The sequence below is a fragment of the Diplotaxodon limnothrissa genome, linkage group LG17 (genome assembly GCF_057381915.1).
Source record: "Diplotaxodon limnothrissa isolate DT_005_m linkage group LG17, D_limnothrissa_male_GT1.1, whole genome shotgun sequence".
Taxonomy (NCBI): Eukaryota; Metazoa; Chordata; class Actinopteri; order Cichliformes; family Cichlidae; genus Diplotaxodon; species Diplotaxodon limnothrissa.
In genome coordinates, this window is record NC_140612.1 from 1,259,888 (window position 1) to 1,282,157 (window position 22,270).

The following is a 22,270-nucleotide window of genomic DNA, read 5'->3' on the forward strand; positions in this document are numbered from 1 at the left end:
CACAAACAGCCACCGCGTGAGGCCAAACGTACAGCTATTCACTGCCTGCTTCCTGTTCACGGTCTTTGGGCTAAGATCCAGTCTTCCTGCCCTGAACCTCAAACTAAATCTGGCTGCTTTCCTCAAACTCAACAACAGAAAATCTCTTTGGGTGTCTGGAAGGTTCTGTTTGACTGTTCCAGGGCTGACTTGCATCCCATTATCAGAAAGGATGAGATAGATATTTGCTGTGTCAGGACCAAGAGTCACATCCACTGCATACTTCTAGGCCCTCTTCACTTCACAGTTACTGCACAGCTCGTACATTTCTGAGCGTCTCCTGCAGCTTATCAACAGTTCTCTTTCTGCCGCCACATAACGGCTCAACTTTGCCCTCGGTCCAGTGTTCGGTGGATGGAACAGACTTCGGGAACGGGAAACTTTGGAGGAACTGGAGTTTTTCCAGATCTTAGATGAAGCTGTCAGTCTATTCCTCCTGCAGCGGTTTGCATAACGTCAGCAGCAGAAATAAAAGTGCAGTTTAATGTGAAAAACAGGGACACGAGCGTCGCCGTGCAGTGTGCCGTAGTTGTTCAGAAGCTGCGTCTGGTGAACGGTGAACACATCCAGACAGATGGAGCACAGACACTGCAGACAGGAAGCTGCTCTTATGTCTATGAACAAAAGCATGTGTTATTACAATATCAGCAATAAACAAGCAGACATTTAAAGTAGGGAAATGGAGAAATAAAAGCCTGGAAACTGCAACACAGATGAGAAGAGACGTGGGCAGAAAAAGGATGCGTTAGGCGTTTTTCTGACACTGTCCTTGGGAGCGTACTCCCTGTTCTTGATTTCTCTTTGATTTCTGGTTCAGATACACTGACTTCTCTGGCTTTGCTCACTGGCTGTACTCAAAGTCTCTGCACTTCTTTACAGAGAATCCTGTCAGAGGTGATCCAGCTCTTCTATTCTCACCCTGACATTACAAAGTGAAGCCTGTACTGACCTGAAGCGTCCACGTCTGCTGCTTTTCTTATACGATGCAGTCGGACAGAGCTGCAGCGAGGACACAAAAATAAATGGACACACAAACCAGACAAAGCTTAACACCGAAGGAAAAGTTGGAAACTTACACATCAGTGGATCCTGCACAGATCCTACAAGTAGATAAAGAGAACCAGATTAAACAATTTTTAGGGGAAAGTGACCACGTGTGTGAGGGCGGACAGCTCAAGGACAGAGAACATAACAGTGAATTTCTCAGCACGTCTTTATCCCGTCTTCCTTCTCTCCGGTCCCGACAGATGGCCCCGCCCCTCCCTGAGCCTAGCTCTGCCGGAGGTTTATGAGATAAGATCAGCAGAAACAGCAGAAAGTGACAGTGCAAAGTTACATAGCAAACATTAGAGAACACAACTGTACAGAATAGAATAGAATAAAATATACAGCAGGATAAAAATAGAATACAAATGCTGTATACAACTGAGTAAAAATACAACTTTGTCAGAAAAGAGTATTGCACTTAGTGTTATTGCACATGTGTGGATGAGTTTGATCAGTTGGAGTCTTTGTTGTGGAGTCTGACAGCAGTGGGGAGGAAAGACCTGTGAAATCTCTCCGTCCCACACCGTGGGTGCAGCAGCCACTGGAGGAGCTGCTCAGTGCTGTCAGAGTCTCCTGCATGGGGTGGGAGATGTTGTCCAACAGGGATGACAGCTTAGCCACCATTCTCCTGTCACTCACCACCTCCACTGGGTCCAGAGGGCATCCTAGAACAGAGCTGGCCCTTCGGATCAGCCTGTTCAGTCTCATCCTGTCCCCGGTAGAGATGCTGCTGCCCCAGCAGACCACACCGTAAAAGATGGCTGAGGCCACCACAGAGTCATAGAAGGTCTTCAGGAGTGGGCCCTCCACTCCAAACGACCTGAGTCTCCACAGCAGCCTGCTCTGCCCTTTCCTGTAGAGGGCGTCTGACTTATGAGACCAGTCCAGTTAAAAGGGAGTTTTTCCTTCCCACTGTCGCCAAAGCGTCTACCTTACAATATAAAGCACCTTGAGGCGACTGATGTTGTGACCTGGTGCTGTGTAAATAGAATAAACTCATTTAAATAGAATGAGGTGGTCAGGTGTGTGTTTGTTTTTTATTTTGTTCTCAGGAGGAATCATGTGTCTCTTACCAACAGTCAACTGCAGCAGTGACAGTCGCTGCTTCACATCGAGTACAGACTACCAGGAGCATCACGCCCTCTGGTGGCTGGAACCAGTAACGGGAGCTCATGTTGTGAAAGGCACAAATCTGAAAACTTCAGGCTGCCTTCTGCTCACGCGTGAAGTTTGTGGGGCTGAACAAGCCAAGCAGTGAGTGCAACATGAAACTAAAGAGTAATAACAACAATAGAAAGTGCTCATCCCAGAAATCCACTGTGACTTCTACTTACATCCACTTCTTGCTGTGAACTTTGTCGCAGTTTCAAACACGCATTTTACCGTTGCCATCATATGAACTACCCAGTGTGCCTGGCAAGACTGGTTTTAACAAATTGCAGGTTATATATTTATATCTGCACTGAGCCACTTTTATAAAAGGCTAATTAAGAAAAGGAAACCTAAATGGTGATTGACTTAGTAGATGTTTGGTTCGATTGAAAATCTGACAGCACAAGTTAAATGACCGCCGTGTTCTGTGTGAGGAAGCATGAATGTAACGACTGTTCGCTCAGAAAGGTCAGCCTCACAGATGAGAGAGAAAAGAGGCATGAACAGAGTCACTGGCTTCATGTCTGGGAACGACGAGTGTGCCTGTTCAAGTTCACATGAAATGTGCACTGTCTGACCTGCTGGGGGCGCAAAAGAGCCCACCGCAGCCTGTCGTTACAGAGCGGACGCAGGCTCTGCCACGCGAGACGACGTTATATTTGAACCAGCTTTTCACAGTCCTCAGGGCTCCTGGGGCCTCTCAGCCCATCACTGTCTGGAGCTGCACACTAAATGAAATCAGTAATATATCCTGGGTAGAAAACTATACAGTTGTATTGTTAGCTTAAGGATAGCGATGACAGATATATGAAGCAGTATGGAAAACATATAAAGATAAGAAACAATCTTAAATGTTAGGTTTGAAATACAGTTTTTATAATGCGACACGTTTCACAAACACACAACAGCATTCAGTCTCTTATGTTCTTTAGATTGGTCAGTTTGGTGTCTCGCTGTTTCAGTGTTACATTCGTGGATTTACTCCTTCGCCCCGTCACTGTAAGCGTGTGTCACGTGACCCTCTGACCGGCTCCTTGGTGCCGCAGCCACGGACCTCAGCTGTCGTCGTCAGGACGTTCCAAAGAGAACCTTCCAGAGGGGTCTGGGATGAACCACTTCTCCCAGCGATCTAAATGCACAGCAGGGTAATTCCAGGGTTTGAACGGGCCATTCCAGTGCAGCAGGTGCGCCTCCTGGAGGAAGTTCTCTGAGTAATGGACATCCGGACTCCAGCCTGGACACACAGCGAAGCTTTTTGGAAACTGAGCTGACGGTGGCACTAATATTCCAGCTGTGTGTGGAGAGCAATCTTACCCAGGTGCCTGACGTGCCACAGAGGGTCCAGTATCGTGTATTTGTCATGAAACACGATTAGCATGGGTGGGGTTGCCACGCCCCCTGCCATGGCACTGCTGTATATGTTTTGTCTGTTGGTGAGAAGGGTTTAAAATCAGATGCAGTGGCCAGTGTAAACAAAAGAAAGAGATTTTTTTGTTATACACCAGTGAGCCTCCATCAGCTACCTCTGCAGGGCTCCGAACAAAACAGTTTACGTCACCCATCTGCTGATGGGATCAATACGCTCGTGGGGGAAAGTACTTTTTAGTGCTTAAACCTAATCAATGAAAAAGTGACTGATAACAAACAATACATGAACAAATGAAAACCACATAAACAAAGATAAAAAGATAAAACTCTAGACGATAATCACAGTTTCCTGACACACCCCGGCTCTTCAGGAGACGACTCTTTTAGTGTTGCTTTGGCCGGTCACAGCACGCATGCAAAAGGACTCTGTGCATAATTCAGACATGCCAACCGCATCTGAAAGAACTCTGTAATTGGGATGAAGTAGGGAAGAATTTTGGGAGCCGGAGAGGAACGAGGTACAACACATAAGTACGGGATATCACGCCCTCACGTGTCCTGGCTGAAGAAACCTTTATTCACGCCTTTAAGGCAGATGGCGTGTGATGACACGCGCACGGCCCCGCCGGCACATATAGCCGCTGTCATCACAGTCATCAGTTCGATAGCCGCTCTTCACCGAGCCAAACTGCTCAGTGGGGCCACCTTGTGTTGTACCTCGTTCCTCTCCTTCAGGGAACAGAAGTTATAGACATAACTATTCGTTCCCTTTCAGTCGATTCACTCGGTACAACACATAAGTATGGGACATATATACAGGCCCCACAGAGCAGTCACCGAACCGGAATCGGACCACCACATCCTTAGTGAGTGGTAGACCCAGCAGAAAGGACAGCATGAGCCACCGAAGGGCCTGTAACGTCCAACCGATAAAACCGCACAAAAGTGTGCGGTGATGCCCAACTAGCTGCCGCACAAATATCAGCTACAGGCACCCCTTTAAAAAGAGCCCATGAGGTTGCCATCCCCCTGGTGGAATGAGCTCTCACCCCCTGGGGCAAAGCAAGACCACCGGTGCCGTACGCCAGTGAGATAGCTTCTATAATCCAGTGGGACAGCCTCTGCTTGGACAGAGCTCTACCTCTATTTGGATTAGCGAAGCAGACAAACAGCTGGTCACGTAAACGCACACTCTGAGTGCGCTCAATGTAGGTGCGTAGCACACGCACTGGACAAAGAGAATGCATCCTCCTCTGCTCCTCAGATGCAAAAGGAGGGGAGCAAAAGCTCAGCAACTCAAACTCCACTGAGCTATAAGACGCAGGCATGATCTTGGGAAAATAGGCAGCATTTGGACGCAATACGACCTTGAGACCATCAGGAGAGAACTGTGTGCAGGAGGGATGCACAGAGAGCGCATGAAGGTCACCCACTCGCTTTGCTGAAGCCAAAGCGAGAAGTAATGCAGTCTTATATGAAAGAAATTTCATATCCACAGACTCAGTGGGTTCAAACGGGGGGCTACAAAGGTCCTCCAGCACCAAAGACAAGTCCCAAGCAGGGACACTGGACTTAAGCACGGGCCTCAGCCGGCAAACTCCTTTCAGAAAACGTATGGCGAGGGGATGTGCACCTGGTGTCACCTCGTCAAAGCCAATATGACAAGCAGATATAGCTGCTGAATAAACCTTAATTGTTGAAAATGAAAGGCCCTTATCCAGCAGCTCCTGCGGGAATGTCAAAACACTGAAATGGGAGAGTGTGGCGGTCCTGGCACCATTGCTCGAAGGCTCGCCATTTGTAAGCGCACAAGCCTCTAGTAGATGAGGCCCTAGCGCTCTGAATTGTCGCTATCACACTAGGTGGCAAACCCTTAGCAATCAAGTTTAACCTCTCAGCAGGTAAGCATGAAGGCGCCACAGATCCGGGCACGGATGAACCACTATTTGCCCCTTGCCTCTTGCCAAATAGATCCCAGATCTGAGCCACTATTAAAGGGTGCAACCTCCATTCTCTCACCAGAGGACCCCCTGGAGAGAAGGTCCGGCCCCAGGTTCAGGTGGCCTGGGGCATGGGTGGCTCTTAGATACAGAAAATGAACACCATAACAGCAGAGAGCGAGACAGCTTCAACAGGGGAGGAGAGCGTGTTCCTCCCTGCCTGTTTATGTAAGACACCACTGTTGAATTGTCCGTCCTGACTAAGACATGCTGGCCTCCAGGACTGGACGGAAATGCTTTAGAGCTAAGAACACTGCTAACAGCTCTAAGTGCGGACCAGATCCCTCTCACTGATGCACACTCACACAGCGCTCCCCACCCTCTTAGGGAAGCATCTGTGGACACCACCTTGTGAAACAAAACCCTCCCAATCCGAGAGCCCTGATGCAGCAGCCCGGGCTCCCTCCAAGGACGGGGAGCTAGCATGCAAGACGTGGTTACCGGCAGCCTCCTCCGGAGCTGACGCGATGCACACAAACGGTGAGAGAGAGTCCAGCGTTGAAACGCTCTCATTTTTAACAGTCCAAGCGGCACTACGGCGATCATAGATGCCATCGTGCCCAACAAGCTTAATATGGTCTGGAAACGCAGTCTGCGTCCCAGCTGAAACTGAGCGAGGCAGCGATGAAACGCGGCCACTCTGTGCTCCGACAAACGTGCGCGGCTGGAAAGCGAGCATATTTCCAAACCGAGGAAAGAAATCTGCTGACTCAGGATTAGCGAGCTCTTTTGAACGTTCACAGAGAACCCCAGTGTCTGAATGTGTGACAGAACCAGCGACAGCTGTGTCTCCGCCTGCTCTCTGGAGCAAGCTACGAGAGCCCAGTCGTCCAGGTAGGCTAAGATGCGGATGCCTCTCTTTCTGAGGGGCGCTAGCGCTGCCTCGGCACATTTTGCAAAGGTGCGAGGAGCGAGCGACAGCCCGAACGGCAGCACTAGGTACGGAGGATGTGATCTGTGGTGACTCTGACCTCGTTAAGAAGAGGTGCCAGCGGGCTGTCATCAGGAACCAGCGATCCGAGCTCCACCAGGCACATCGCCCGGTACGTCTGGAGCATGGTGACGGAGCTCATGGCGTGAGCAGTGCCGGCCTGAGCCCGATAAATCTTCTTCTTCATAGGGGGTGGGTTAGCTAAGTCCAATTCCATGTACTGTCCATAGCCGGGCACAGTGACGCGGGTAGACAGAGGTTTGTCCTATGATGCTGTTAGCTCGCAGAGAAAGTCTGGGAACATGGGAAGGCAGTTTTTGGCTGTTGCGGGCTCCGGTGGGAGGAAAAAACCCGCGAGCCGCGACGGCCTCTGAGCTGGCGGAGGAGAGGGCCAGTCCACCTGCAGCTTCTCAGCAGCACGGCGAAACAGGGAGGAAAGAGAAGTCCGTCAGCGCTCCTGCATGGTTCCGGCTCGTCATCAACTAACCCGTCAACATATTCCATGTGGTCAGCCCAGCTAATTGCGGGGACATCGACCGGATAATCCTTGTCCTCGGACTCGGACGAAGCCGGGGCTCCAGACTCTGAAAGGAGAGGGTCATGCGGTGGGACAGCGGAGCGTCCCAGCACTTTTTCCACAAACGTCACCCGCCTTTCCAGGGTCGAGCGCCGGAGCTGGCGACAAAACGCACAGGCTTCGGGCTCCATCAATGCTCTCCTAGCGTGGCCGATCCCCGGGCAGACGGGGCAGGCATTGTGCTGGTCGCTGTCGTGCAAAGAGAAACCACATCCCTGAGGACAGGGGCGAACAGAAGATTTGTGCTTTGCTCGCTTAGGTTTGGAGTCCAAAGTTCAAAAACGCAAAGCAAAACGCTGCACAGGAAAACTTGAAATTAGCACTCCGCGGGCAGCCTACGCACCAACTGCACGGTGGAGACTAACACTAGGGCTGCCACGATTACGTCGACTAATCGTCGACGACTAATTTAATAGTCGACGCGTCGTTTGAAGCTTTGTAAGATCACAAAAGATCACAAAAGACGCAGGAATCCTCCTGTACCCGCATTAGTAGGCCGATTATGTTACAGCGACACGACGAAGACTGTCCAAATTCAAAGACTCCGACAAATGGACCCTTCATTTCCCCAGATTTGAAGGATGGGTGGGGTGTATACTTCGTGGCCCAACCTATCCCAGAATTCATAGCGCGGCCCAGCTCAGTTTCCAACAATGGCGGCAGCTAGTTAGTTTTAGAATCAGAATCAGAATCAGAATGGGGTTTATTGCCAAATGTTGAGCAGGTTTACAACATTAGGAAATTGCTGCGGTGCTTCAGTGCAAACATGCTGTCATAAATAGCACTTAAATAGACATGAAAAAATAAAAGTAGGGATAAGAATTAAAAGTGCTACGTAGAAAGATATATACATGAGTGCAGGTGGTGATCAGTGCCAAACATGGAATGATGCAGTGACACAGCGTAGGGTCATGTGTTAGTGGCGGGTACAGTCATACGGTTATTGTTCATGTGTCCAACAGCAGAGGGGAAGAAACTGTTCTTATGGCGAGAGGTTCTGGTGCGAATGGACCGGAGCCTCCTGCCTGAGGGGAGCAGGTCAAACAGACTGTGTCCAGGGTGAGAAGGGTCAGCTGAGATCCGAGCTGCACGCCGGATTTTAACTTTACTCTTATTATTCTTTCTGGGTCACAAAATAAACGTTTAACATATTTTCAGGCGAGAATGTAGCTGTGTAAACCTCAAATATCTGCTCAGTTTATCAGGACACCACATATTTTCAAAAGCGCTCCGACGTTTTCGGAGACGTCTGTTACCCACTAGCTCGATAGCGAGCCGGGGGCTAGGTCACTAGAGCCGTGAGAACACCGGACTCCCGGCAAATCGTTTTCAAACCCACCGCCGTCTTTCGCTACTCAGGTTAAACATGATACATAAGTCACTTAGATAACTTAAAAATGTTACTGTTTGGCTTTTTTCAGTATTTTATTTGTTCCTGAGTAAATCGGTTTGGCTGAGATTAAAGTTATAGTTTTTACACAGCTGAATAAACGTCAAGCAGACAGCTGATTATCAGAAGTGTGAGATGCTCCAGAATTTACTCCGGTGTCCTGTTATATTTTAGATAGCAAGGAGTTTATTAAACTTCACCGAAACAATCTGCAGATTTCATTTAAATGTAATAAACTATCATCTTGTCTTTATTTTTAGTTAGCACCTTAAACACAAAGCTGTAAGCTAATGATAGTTATATAAGAGCAGATGCTGCTGGTGCAATAAGCTGTACGCTGTACGTCCAATGGATGATGATCTGATTAGTCGACTATCAAAATAATCGTTTGTGGCGGCCCTAGCTAACACCAACAGGGGCAGTCCAACTCAGCAGAGGTGTTCTCCGCGAGGTGAAGAGCGTAAGAACTGAGGGACGACTGTGATGACAGCGGCTATATGTGCAGGCGGGGCGTGCGCGTGTCATCACATGTGAATAAAGGTTTCTTCAGCCAGGGCACGCGAGGGCGTGATATCCCGTACTTATGTGTTGTACCGAGTGAACTGACTGAAAGGGAACAGCTCTGTGTACGTATCTCACCCCAAACCACAGCACTGCTGCAACATACAGAGGCTAGTTAGCTAACTGTAGTTACGAGTGGTTCAATGGCTTTTTACAGTATATCTGTGGGATATCGCTCGCCATCACAGCTGCTTCACTCTAAATGCCAGACACTGGCCTTCATATGCAAAACTGTAGGAACATCTGCAATAAAAGGTTTAAATCCACAAACACACTTTTAGTAAGCTGACAGATGTAACGACAGGTAGGTCATGTAGGGAGTGACGTGTGGCTCTTCGGGGTCAACTTAATAAAGTTTTATTGGTTGAAAGCTGACACAAAGCCTTTATAACTTACAACTGTGATCCTTACAGGTTTGCTGTGCATTGTCGACGTATAGACAGTACCGTATAGAGATCTAAAATATGTAGCGCTTGACCTTTGACCTCTCTTTCAAGGTAAAATAAGATCAAAGTTTCATAAACCAAATCTACTGTTCATATTGGTAACATTTAGGAAATGACACTAGTTTAAGGAGTTTACCTGAAATTCTCCTCCATCCACTTCTCCAGCTCTTTGGTGACCTTCTGCTTCTTCCACTCGTTCATATCTGCCACAAAGACTCCAGGGTTGAAAGAGCAGTCGCTGGGGTTGATGCCCAGGTCTTTCACTTCCTGTTTCCTGTAGTCCAGGAAGCCCATGTAGGTTGTCTAGGGGACGAGCTCAGAGGAGAGAATACCAAATAATAATGACTGAATCCCTCCCACATGTTACTATGTCAAATAAAACCTCTTTAATGTGAGATTTACACGAGGCATAAAAGTCTAACATCATAACAGAAGCCGTAAAAATCCACCTGCATCCCGATGCTGCGCACCGTCTCGTGTGTGGAGGGAAGGTCGCAGTCTGTGGCAAAAGCAGCCGCGTGTCCTGGCTTCAGCTTGATATTAAACAGATCCCTGATGTCACCTGAAACACAACCAGACTGCTGTATTTGTCCCCATCCTGATACTCGTCACACTTTCATGCTTCAGATCCTAAAACTCATTTTAATAATTAACAAACAGAACCCGAGTAAAGGCAAATAATGATGTATTTATTTAGAGATCTTCTGGGTTTAGTTCGTTCTCTAGGAGCCAATAAAGGGCTCCTTTGACTTCACTGGGTCATGTCAGGGTCTACCTCTGAATTCAGCCGTTTAGTAACTCTGTGTGACGCTCCTCGGTAGCACAGTTGTGTCTAATGTAGAAGATTACACATGTGTGTACAGATCATTTAAACACTTATTGAATCATTCGGTTTAATATGGAATCCTTTTATTAGACTGACTGTAGACATGCGTACCCTGCACGATGATGTCATCATCTAAGTATATAACCCTCGAGTGGAGGATGTCGAGCAGAGGGAGGTAAAACCGCACAAAGTTGAGCTGCAAAACAAAGTTTTTTATTTCTTTGAGACAGGAACTCTGTGCTTGGTTTGGCTGATGGCACGGATGCAGCACTCACGGGATGTAAGAGATCGGGTCGAGATGAATCTGGCTTCACCTTTCCAACAAGGACCATCGGGTTAAATTCCACTATCTTGTAGCGGATGCCTTTGAGTTTTGTCTTCTCTATGTACCTCCTACGTGACACAAAAGGAAGATTAGGTGAGAAATACTCACTTTGGGCAACAATACTGGGAGAAAACCACTGATCTCCATATTTGGAACAAAGTGCGGTTCATATTTTTGTAGTTCAAAGATGCACCTCGTGAGTTTGACAGCATCACGAAGAGTAACAACGTAGAAGAAAACACTGGCGTCTGTGTTGCTGATGATGCTGTTGATGGTTGCCATGGAGGCACCCATGCGCTCCTCTGATGCACAGATGACGACGGGCACGACATCATGCGCTTCTGCAGCGTGTTCCTGAGAAACTTGTCCTGCATTCTTGGGGCTTTTCCTGTTCTCTGTCAGGAATCAGGAGTTTAGACTGGTTTATGCTCAATTTCAGTGGGATCCTTTTCACTTAAGGAGAGTAACATATTTCACATTTGGAACATTAGTGAGTATTTCTCAGATTAAGTAGTGAAGACCAACGCTGACGCACCTGAGAGTCTTGGCCGAGTGGAGGCTCTGAGCAGTGTACTGCGCAGGAGGAGGCACACCATCAGCACCAGCAGCACCAGCAGGATCCGATTGACTGAAACGCGATCGCTCAGTGTTTGAGTGCAAAACTAAAGAAGTTTGTCTCAAAGCAGATTGATGCCGTAAAACAACAGGAGCTGTCTACGTTTAGAAGGAACATCATAAACCACAGACTTGTGCCTGACCTCATCTGTCAGCTTGCCCATCATCACTGTGTCTCATGCACATCCTGCACCATCCTCACATGTCCTCCTTTGACACGCTATCACATGCTCGCTCTACATCAGCAGAGACAGAAACTCCCTCTGATCCTCTCTATTCCTCTCCATCAACTGATATCCTCATGTTGGTGATGTCCAGGATCAACATTGGATCTGACCAATCACACCGTTGTGACATCATAGCTGTCCACTCAGGGAAACAGGTCAGGGTCAGGATGTGATTGTGGTTAGGGCTGAGTGATGTGACGGTGTTTCCATCACTACAGTGTGATCGATGTTGAACCAGGACCGACATCAGTTTGTTGATCCAGGAACATCAGCACGGCGACATCAGATTGAGCCTCCACCAACACAGTCAAAGCAAAGTACAAGTAAGAATAATAAAAAATAAAAATGAGGCTCTTTATGGCTGAGCCAGACAACAGTCTGCTGTTCATTAGCTCAGGTTGGCTTAAAGCGACTGAAAGCTTTAAACCAAAGAAAGAAAAAAGACTTCACAGAGACGCTGGCTGCAACAATAGGCAGGTAACGGCTACCTTTATGCTAGCAATGGTACAGTGATTCTCAGTCGCACAGCAAAGACAGAGAATAAATCATCCCATAAATAATTAAGTGATTATCAGCTGTTACTATAAAAAGTAAAACATGTCCATTTTCAAAATGCTTTGTGTATTTCCTCCAGCTGTGAGACACACCAGAGAGGAAGGAGGGTCTGCAAACACAAGCGTACTTTGGTTTTTGTGCAGCCGTCCGGGTACTGTAGCTAGTGCTAACTGGAGTCTGCACAGCATCCTGACTCGTTACCTAGAACCACGGATTAGTGAAAGCACTTAAGGATTGCTCTCACAGTATGAGAGAATCCAGTTACCAGTCGAGTTAAGTGTTAAAGGTTTGGCTAGTAGAAGGTGGATTTCCTGAAGGCGAGTAAAGTGGAAAATGTGCCTTTTCTGTAGAAAGAAAACAGCGTGAAAAACACTGGAGTTACTGAAATTTGCACACATGCAGCTTTTACTTTTTAACAACCGCATGCAGTTCAGGAATAAGTCGTTACAGCCTGCTGTCTATCCCATTCCATAGATATTTGGTGCATGTGCATGGCTGCTTCCTCTTCCTGGGGAAAAATAAGGGGACCTTTACTGGCAACAGCTGTCCAGTGGATGCACAGTGGACGTGAATGCAAAGCACATGCAGACAACACAATCTGCTAACGTTACTTCTCAGCTACATGTCAGCTAATACTGCTGGACGACATGAATCAGTCTTTATCCATTTGCATCACACTTTGGTTACACTTACTTTTTCTCAGGAGAGCCATGTTTTCTATTTGCTTCCAGGGACATCTGCACACACACCAGAACAGAGAAGGAGAGAGCTATGAAGCCACTTCTGAGGAGCAAAAGATGAAATATTTTGTAATTTGGCCCCTCAGGGAGGGGAGCCCTGAAACCTGCCAACACAGCTAACAGCCCTGAAATGTGTTTTTATTTCTAAAGATGACAGCTCTCATATGTTTGCAGTGCAGGGAGTGTTACTGTCAAACAACCTGATGACTGCTGTTTAGAAGCAGCGTCTTCTACAGCTGTGAATAATCTGAGGTAGTCTGACAGAGTACAGCTGTAACCCTACGAACACAAAGCAGAGAGGCCGTCTGTGCAGAACAATCAGTCCTTACGTGTTCCTCTCTCAGCTGCTCGCGTTAGGAGTCACCGCAGCGCAGCATCCGATCTCGCCCTCCCTCTAAACTTCACTGCACTCCTCATCAGTCTTTGGCTGCTTTTTAGTCATTTTGAGGACAGTACCTGACCATACTGGGAGGGATATTTCTTTTGTTTGACCAGTCACTCAACACTTACTATTAAAGTGTAAAAAAGGCATCCTGTCATAAAACATACAGCTTTTCCCATTTCTTTAGTTGAATCTGCAAAAAAATGCCCAAAAGCATAGAGCAGTATTTTACATAAACAAGCTGATTCCCAAAGAGCTGACATATGCTGTGTACACGTGGACGACAAATGAATGGCAGGCCTAAAAAACTATTTGAAGCAAATGAAGAGCATGGGTAAAATCCAGCAAACGCCTGACCTGAGGGCTGGATCTGGGGCTTCGGCCCATCCATCTACCATTTGTCAAAGTCTCGTTAGAAACGGCCTCAATTCAAATTGTTGTCCGTATGTATGGAAGAGGTTAGGGGAGAGGTACAGCAGTGCGTGTCCAGAGGCATGTGTAAAACACGGGGAGGCTCTGTCACGGTGTGGTGTCGGGGATCCTATCACACTGGGATTAGGAATGATAACAGTGGAATCGTAACACTAGCAGGAAGGAAGCTCGTATCTCTGAAGTGTGACGTACACGATCATTCCTAAGCCAGTAGGTTTGTTTCTAAGCTCGAACAAAAGCTACAGTGAAAAGTAACACAAAAAGACCTTTGCATGAAGCAGAGTGATGTGACCAGACACAGATTCAGTGAGACAAGGGCTGACACGTGGCTGAGTCCAAAGTATTTCCTTCCTTTCTGGTGCCGGCTGCATCGGGGCATGTGTTTGCCTACCAGCCTCTCAAACCTTTATACAAATACAACAAATGCTCACACAGTGAACGGAGGGGTGAAGTCTCCCCTTTCATGAGACAAATAAGGGATTCTTACCAACACCCCATTAATTATGCTTTAAGTTTAAAATGTAAAATCTGCCCAGAGAGGATGGCAGCTTGATTAGCTCATAATGACGCCTACTCTGCAGCCTTTCACCAGAGCTGCTGTCAGCTGAAATACAACAGGACTTGCAGTTTGTGTCCTGCATTTGTTTCTGGTTTATTTGCTGCTCTTCAGAGAATTCAGAAACATCTGGAACTGCTTAGCTTTAGCTGGGAAGAGCAGAGCTGCCCAACAGCTGGGCTGCATTTGAACAACTCATCATTTACAGAAGTTACACTTTAGTATTCTTGTATGTAATATGTCCTCTTAATGCATCTCAGTGCAGTTTCACATTGTCAGTGTCAGTTTATACCAATAGTTTAACAAGTGCGTGATATTATACTTAGATTTAGAAAACCACTTTTTCACCATCAGCACAAAGTCCTCACGGTGTGTGAATCTGTGATGGTGCAGTGCAGAAACCATCACTCTGAAAACAGTTTGTGTTTGTCCTCTGTCCACAAAGAGCCATTAATGTAGAGAAGTAACTGAAACAGACGCTTTCACCGAGCGCTGAGAGCTGAAGTTAAAAGCTTAGATGGAAATCTTTAAGCAGAGCACGTTAGTGTAAAATGACAAAAAGCTCTATGGTTTACTTAAACCCTTACACATTACAACATCATGCAACCATAACAGACATAAAACTATCTGTAGAACAAAAAAGAGGAATAAAAGCTCCTTTAGATGGCAAAGCATGAAGGTGTGTCAGTGCTGCTTTGATACGACAGCCATCTTTTGTTTTTAAGTGCAGTACAAAGTCAAATGTCTGAAACACACTCACCAGCAAGAACAGCGTGGAGGTTACAGCTAGTCCCATTCGTGGAGCTGATGGTCCGTGTTGTAAAACCTCTGAGGACTGAGACTCACCCGCTTTTCTCTCCCCCCACCTTTTCCTCCAGATGTGACTCGTCTTGTTGGTCTTCTTCTTGTTAGCCAGATGCTGGATTATCTCGTTTAGAAGACCAGTGACGGCAATATCTGATCCACTTTTGGTATTTTGTCAGAGAGAAAAAGAAAGTCTGTGATATTACCCTCATGAGATGTGTTAACATTATTCCAGTAATCATTTATTAACCTAAATTTTCTTTATTATTTAACTACATTAAAGACAATTTAGAGTCTAAACGACCAAAATTGTCTTTAATGTAAAGAGCAAAGTGATTTGCAACGTGAACTCTCTAAAGTTTAGAGAGCCATATCACGTTGCTACAACAACTACATCTCCCACAATCCACATGGCCACGCCCTCCTATAAGGGCAATGATGCTCTTTCTTTCCTAATCCAAGTGACGGCTCTAACCTTGTTTTGACTGTTGTATAAAAGGTTTCTCATCAAATTGTAGCAATATGTACACACTGTATAATTCAGGTCATTTTAATCTTAAATTGCAAAAAAAAAATCTATTAGTGCTCATAATAATATTTAGAATTTTGATCAAGCTATAAGTACGTAAAAAACCAAACACTTGCGTGCTTTATGTTGGTTTCAGAGGTACAGGGTTAGGTCATGGTTGGCCACGTGATTTTAAGCAGCTCAACCAGGAATCGCGCTGGTAAACAGGCCAGCGTGTGTTCTTCAACACTTCAGAGTAACTGTTCTTATTTTGGCCCGTAGGCCAGTTTCTGCTCCAGCATTTAACTTCCACCCAGCATGGATGAAAACACTTCGAAGCTGCTAGTGAAGCTCACTCAGGACGGACAGTTGGCCGCGCTGGAGAAACACATAACATTAGGCGGCTCGACTGCGGCGCAAACTGTCAGTGGCAAACACTTCGGCAAGTCGGGAGACACCTTGCTGCACTACGCCGCAAGGCATGGACACCTGGACATTGTAAAGTACCTGATAAAGAGGGTTGGCTTGGATGTAGAGGTGTACAACAACGACTATAAGAGGCCGCTACACGAAGCAGCCTCCATGAGCCACAAGGACAATGTTAGCTACCTGCTCCAAGAAGGCGCCAAAGTGGACAGTCTGAAGAAGGCTGACTGGTGAGAAAGAACCTGTTAACGTGTTACTACATTACTGTAACCCTACTCCAAAAGGAAGGAGGAAGAAGTAAGCGCCATCTTTCCCGGGTTCACTTTAAAGCTGGCTTCGCTGTGGGAGGGGTTACCGCCCTTCGATAGCTCAGTTGGTAGAGCGGAGGACTGTAGAGGCTGAATGCTGACATCCTTAGGTCGCTGGTTCGAATCCGGCTCGAAGGAGTTACCTTTTTTAACTCGACAGAACAGTACAACTATAAACAAATGGCGTAATATTAGCTAAATATACCTGAAGGAGCGGCTTTACTTTTCTTTAATATACTTCAATAAATTTGTGTTTCTAGTTGGAAATCGAAGGGGCTTATTGGTAAAAATAGCTGACATACGTTATTACAATTAAATGTACATTATTTCAAATTCAGGCTTTACAGTCCAGCCCTGTTAAACACTGACTGTTCTACAGTGCTCAGACTGTATCTGTGTGCTCCGTTTGGGGTGTATTCAGTACGGTCGTTTAAAATTAACATGAAAGAAATTGTAATATTATTTTTTTCATAAGCTACTCTTAAAATGTGAAGATATTACACGTTGTATAATATGTTCCATGATTGTAGCGCAGGAAACAAATAAAAACAGGTCAGTAGGACAGCAGCAGCACATTATCTTTCCAACTTCACTCCATATTTCGCCTGGTTATCCACGCCCCCTAGTGGCTCTATCAGTAAGTACGGGACAGATCTTCTACATAGAGTGTATGAATATATCCACCAATTGCAGTAAGTTTGTTTGTCAGAGGAGATTTGTGTCTCTGCTCTCAGGACTCCGCTGATGATGGCGTGCACTCGGAGGAACCTGGACGTGATCCAGGAGCTGCTTTGCCACGGTGCCGACCCCGCACTGAGAAACAAGGACGGCTGGAACTCCTTCCACATCGCCTGCAGAGAGGGAGACCCTGTGGTCATACAGCACCTGCTCCTTGTTGCACCAGACGTCTGGAGGACGGAGAGCAGGACACGCAGGACGCCACTACACACCGCAGGTGTCTGTACTTACAGTATGTGGAGATGTGACGTGAGGGGAAATCATATAACTTACACTTTCTCTGTTCATCCAGCAATGCATGGATGTGAGGAGGTGGTTAAGGTCTTGCTGGACAGGTATGTTGAAATTTTACATGGAGACTAATTCTGCTGCATATTTAACGCCAAATCCAGTCAACTCTGGATGCTGTCTGACTTTAGTTGTCAGCAGTTCTTACATATATAGCCCATGTCAACTCAAAATGCCCTAAAATGACAAATTCACAGTATAAAAATGTATTTAAATGTGACGCAGAAGTCAAAGGTTAGATAGATGTTATAAAATTTAAGTTGTTTTTTATGACACTGAAAATTTCTGCACTCTTAAATTTCTGCGTCTTCTTTTGGCACAAATGTAGCTCCACCTGCTTGATGCTGATTCGCAGCTCACGGATAACTTTGTCTGACTGATCCTTACATTTACTGGTGTTTTTCCAGATGTGGCTACATGCCTGACAGCACTGACAGCTGTGGAGTCACGCCTTTCATGGACGCCATCAGGAATGGACACATCTCTGTGGCCAGGCTTCTTTTAGACGAGCACCAGGTGGAGGAAAGCAGTCCCCTGCAGTAATGTTTCTGCACTGACGTAGTTATATGTAGTGTCTCCACCTGACCTGTGTGTGTGTGTGTGTGTGTGTGTGTGTGTGTGTGTGTGTGTGTGCGCGCGCCACAGGCATCTGCAGCAGCTGCTGACATACTCGGGGCTCAGCCAGTGCACCAGGTAGCCGTCACAGGCCAGGATGAGGCTCTGCGGTTTCTGGTGAAGGACTTGAATGTCGAGGTGAACCAGAGGGCGACCAGCATCCAGCTCACCGCCCTGCATTACGCTGCCAAGGTCAGAGCAGGGATTTCCCTCTGGTCTCCTTCAGCAGTCTGGTGGGAAGCTTCGGAATGGTTGGGAAAGATAAATAAATAAGCGTAGGAATGTAAGGAAAGGGACCAAGATGGGATGACTTGAGAAGTTTCAGGTATTTTGCTGTGTTGTTGTGTGGAGTGGTTAATATTTACTAACAGCAGAGCCTCGTCATGGCTCAGCTGGTGGAGCGGAGGATGTCGAGGCGTGACGCTGAAATTCACGGGTTGCTGGTTTGAAGGAGGAATAGTTTCATCCTTCAGGAATATTACATTTATCTTTCCAAACCTTTGTGTCAAACATGTGGCCCGAGAGCCGGAATCGGCCCGGCAAACACTCTAATCCGGCCCCCTGCACAGCTTTGGGAAAAGTGCAGAAGTGCATCTATTTTTACTGTATTTTCATTCGTTTTCCAGCTTTTGATAAAGACCCATCCCCACGCCTGACGGTCATGCTGTACGAATTAAATAACGTTTTTCCACTGTGTGGGAAAACTGTGGAAAAACGTTACTGCAGTCAGTTCAAACTTTTACAAAAGGACATTTTCTGTGAACTGACAAAAATGTCATATTTTATAATTACAGGACAGTCTTCACAATGAACTAACAGCACTTTTCCTGTACTTTGACCCCTTTATGGCGTAGTTTCACTGATGCAGTCCAGATGAGCTGGCTAAACAACAACAGCTGGTGATAAGCTAATGTTAGACGTGGGTGAAAAAAATCCCACTTTCTCTCTGATAAACAGTTTGATTACATTTACACATTGTATGAGAGGTCATTTGCTAAGTGTCCAACAATGTTTGATTCACTGATATTTAATGTTAGCTAACAGCAGCTAACAGCAGCTAAAGCAGTGCTTACTGATAGAAAAGTGCTCTTCATTACAAGAATTACTGGAGGCTGTTTTATGTCGTCTGTGATTGTAGCCATGAAGAGTGAATGAACAGTTTTCTCAGACTGCTGATACAAGACTCACATACCGAACATAACGAGAACGAAAGCCTCGAGGCAAAGCACGGGCTACAGATCCTTCTCCGAGTCGCACTGACATGCATCTCTTTCAGGAGGGCCACACGTCCACTATAAACACACTGGTGGAGCTGGGAGCGGATCCTCATGCCCGGGACAAGAAGGGGAGGACTGGTAGGATGACCTTCTCAGTGCCTTTATGTAAAGTTATTTTCTCTGACCATGCAGCTTAATCAGAGATAATTATTATCTGTGATTATCTAACAAACAATGCCATCCATGAAGTGTCCAGTGTGCCGTGTGTTCTGCAGCTGAAATACTGCTTTTGTTCAGCCAGTTGAAAACATAATACGGATCATGTGACGAGGGGAAATAACACGTGACCTTTTCTGGCTTCACGCACACTAACAGTCAGGATACTTGGTACACAGTGATGGACGTCAGCTGGTTACGTGAACACTGCGTTTGTCAGTCTGGTGATGAGTGAAGTTTTCATGGAGGAGGCGATGTTTGCAGCATATGGCAAACAGAGACAGGTCCACAGGCAGCTGCTTTCAAATGAAAATAATAGAAACATATGAGCAGTTTAAACACAATACAAGCTGAAAGCAGCAGTGTGAGTGTGTGAGCTTTGACATGTCGCTCCACTTTATTAATAAGGTTTTGCCTGTTTGATGTCGTGAGGAATAAAGGCTCAGAGTCGCAGCTCTGTCATTCAGACAGAAATGAATGTTTAGATTAATGCTTTGTTTTTCTGAGTAATTTTATTCCACGATTCTTATCGATGCTCATCAGGGAAGACTTTAAGAAGCCTTAGACCTTCCTACTGTCCGTGCACGGAGTTCTGTTCCAGGAATGATGGTGCTATATTCCAGAGAACTGATTGGTCAGTAGGCGGTAATCTCGTACCTACTGATTTCTTATCTCATACACATCTTGCACTGGAGCAGGTTATAGGGATGCAGCATCATTTTCCACGCCATGCACCGCTGCAGCAAGTGAACCAACATAAAAAATCCACCATTTTTAGTTTACAGGCTTCATTAAGCTTTGGTTGGACTCTTTGAAATAACGTGAAAGCTGCACAGTTAATATTGGGTGAACGTCTGTGACGGCTTTACTTCTCTTTTTGTCACTAACATCAAACAAAGAAAGATCTGTTCCTGTGTTTTGCATACACCTGTGCACGTCCCTCGTTTGCATTCATTCAGTCTGAAAAATGAACCTGCAGAGACTCATCAGCGCAGTGCTCCATAGTGACCTGTAACATCTTCAGCGTTACAGAAACAGCACCAAGCTTCTGAAATGGGAGAGTCGTCTGTTGGCTCTCATAAAACTCATTTACAGGAAATATGTCGGCACAGTGAATGAAACAGATTTGGAAACAGGAACAGAGTTAGTTTGTCTTTTCATTGTCATATGGTGATAATGTCACCACCAAAACTCAGTTGTTACAGGAAGCAGTTTTTTACTGCTGTTTCTCTTCTCCCAGCTCTTCACATGGCGTGCATTGGGCAGCACGCAGACGCAGCCAGGATGCTCCTGCAGCTCGGCCTCAAAGATTCTGAGGATGCGTCCGGCACAACCGCCAGGCAGCTGGCCAGGAAACCCCACGTAGTGCAAGTGTTTGAACGTGACCTGGCACACAGACCCTAATCAATCCTTGAAACATTGAGTTCTTAATTTATTGAAATAAAGAAAAGCTGAAGCCTAATAGTGTGATTCAAGTTATTTTGCACAGATTGTGTGGATTACAATAAAAACTGTCACCCTTGTGTTTGCTAAAAGACGCAGGTTTAGACATGATCATGCTAACAGTAATCTCACTTTACCTGATAAACTCTGCATCCTGCCAGGACAGTTCGTGGCGACACAACACAAAAATGCAGCTTTCATTGTCGGCCACTACATTTGATACTGTTTGACAATCTGCTTGGCTGCCTGTTGTTTCTACTTAAAAATATGTTGGTCTTGGTGACTATCTATATGAGCTCAAAGCAGCCCACACACCGATGTAGGACTTGGGACTTTTCTGTTTGCCAACAGGTGTGTCATGCATATATGTTGTTGCAGCAGTTGAGCATATTGCCCACGCTATGCTCAATAGGCAAAGTTCCAATTCACTAAAAGTTTCTGTACATTTTTGAGACTGTGATGGAAACTATCACAAAGAAAATGAAGCCACAGCGTTTGTTTGCTGTAGTTTTTTTGTTCAGCTTCACACAAGCGAATGAAATGACACAGTACGTGTGTCAAATGTCTGTAATAATTGGCAATCAATTGCTATAATTGACAAGTAAGGCATAAAACCAATGGATGCACTCCTGCTAGAACCCTATGATTACAAGACAAAACACCGGCTCAAATTACAGCTACTATTAACTACTGGTGTAGAAACATGGAAAATGGGACTATAATAAAGCCTAACTCAGTGGACCAGAAATACATATGTTATCCTTATTGTACTTTAAGCTTCTGACCAAGTCCTCCAAGTTTTCCCATGTCACACCCCTGCTGATTCAGCTTCACTGGCTCCCCGTTAAATTCAGAATCCACTTTAAGATAAGATAAGATAAGATAAGATAAGATAACCTTTATTAGTCCCACACGTGGGAAATTTGTTTTGTCACAGCAGGAAGTGGACAGTGCAAAAGTTATGAGGCAAAAATTAGAATACAATAAGAATAAATACAGTACACAACTGTACAGAATAGAATAAAATAAAATACTATATACAGTAGAATAAAATAAAATAAATATACAATAAGATAAAAATAGAATACAAATACAAATACTATATACAACTGAGTAAAAATACAACAATGACAGAAAGGATTATTGCACTTAGTATTATTGCATATGTATGGATGTGTGTGCTTGATCAGTTAAAGTCTTTATTATGGAGTCTGACAGCAGTGGGGAGGAAAGACCTGCGAAATCTCTCCATCCCACACCGTGGGTGCCGCAGTCTCCCACTGAAGGAGCTGCTCAGTGCTGTCACAGTCTGCTGCATGGGGTTTAAGGTTTTGACCTTGACTTTCAGGGCTCTGCATGGACAAGCACCAACATATATAAGTGAACTTTTACATCCATACATTCCCAGCAGGTCCCTGAGGTCATGTGACCAGGGCTTGCTTGCTGTCCAACACACGAGGCTGAAAACAAAAGGCGACAAAGCTTTTGGAACTGTGGCCCCCAGATTGTGGAACTCTCTCCCTTTGAGCCTGAGATCT

General features: G+C 45.8%; 2 protein-coding genes and 1 non-coding gene across 3 annotated transcripts; 2 read left to right on the forward strand and 1 right to left on the reverse strand.

Moving 5' to 3' along the window:
• Positions 1–3,293: 3,293 nt before the first annotated feature.
• On the reverse strand, positions 3,294–13,579 carry glt8d2 (glycosyltransferase 8 domain containing 2). Its single transcript, XM_085376351.1, has 10 exons — positions 13,539–13,579; positions 12,753–12,796; positions 11,198–11,290; positions 10,856–11,057; positions 10,613–10,730; positions 10,449–10,533; positions 9,961–10,073; positions 9,648–9,814; positions 3,553–3,665; positions 3,294–3,472 (listed from the first exon to the last, which is right to left on the reverse strand). Exons 1-10 carry the CDS (start codon positions 13,577–13,579, stop codon positions 3,294–3,296), a joined length of 1,155 nt encoding a protein of 384 aa, XP_085232477.1.
• Positions 13,580–15,692: 2,113 nt separating this feature from the next.
• Positions 15,693–20,739, forward strand: ankrd16 (ankyrin repeat domain 16). Its single transcript, XM_085376120.1, has 7 exons — positions 15,693–16,137; positions 16,950–17,170; positions 17,246–17,288; positions 17,649–17,757; positions 17,887–18,048; positions 19,133–19,211; positions 20,530–20,739. The coding sequence occupies exons 1-7, from the start codon at positions 15,800–15,802 to the stop codon at positions 20,691–20,693; spliced, it is 1,116 nt and encodes a 371-aa protein (XP_085232246.1). The 5' UTR covers positions 15,693–15,799; the 3' UTR covers positions 20,694–20,739.
• Positions 16,266–16,353, forward strand: trnay-gua (transfer RNA tyrosine (anticodon GUA)). The gene is given in 2 exon segments: positions 16,266–16,302; positions 16,318–16,353. It is a non-coding gene; the product is annotated as a tRNA-Tyr (tRNA).
• Positions 20,740–22,270: the final 1,531 nt, after the last annotated feature.

What these genes read in the sequence shown, in the direction of transcription:
- glt8d2 (XM_085376351.1), bottom strand. Translation starts at nt 13,579, where the DNA reads ATGGTAGATGGATGGGCCGAAGCCCCAGATCCAGCCCTCAG. An exon ending in TGATGACATCATCGTGCAGG is followed by an intron (nt 10,074 to 10,448) that starts GTACGCATGTCT and finishes GTTGTGTTTCAG; the next exon opens with GTGACATCAGGGATCTGTTT. An exon ending in TGCGCAGCATCGGGATGCAG is followed by an intron (nt 9,815 to 9,960) that starts GTGGATTTTTAC and finishes CTCGTCCCCTAG; the next exon opens with ACAACCTACATGGGCTTCCT.
- ankrd16 (XM_085376120.1), top strand. Translation starts at nt 15,800, where the DNA reads ATGGATGAAAACACTTCGAAGCTGCTAGTGAAGCTCACTCAGGACGGA. An exon ending in AGTCTGAAGAAGGCTGACTG is followed by an intron (nt 16,138 to 16,949) that starts GTGAGAAAGAAC and finishes CTCTGCTCTCAG; the next exon opens with GACTCCGCTGATGATGGCGT. An exon ending in CCCTGCATTACGCTGCCAAG is followed by an intron (nt 18,049 to 19,132) that starts GTCAGAGCAGGG and finishes CATCTCTTTCAG; the next exon opens with GAGGGCCACACGTCCACTAT.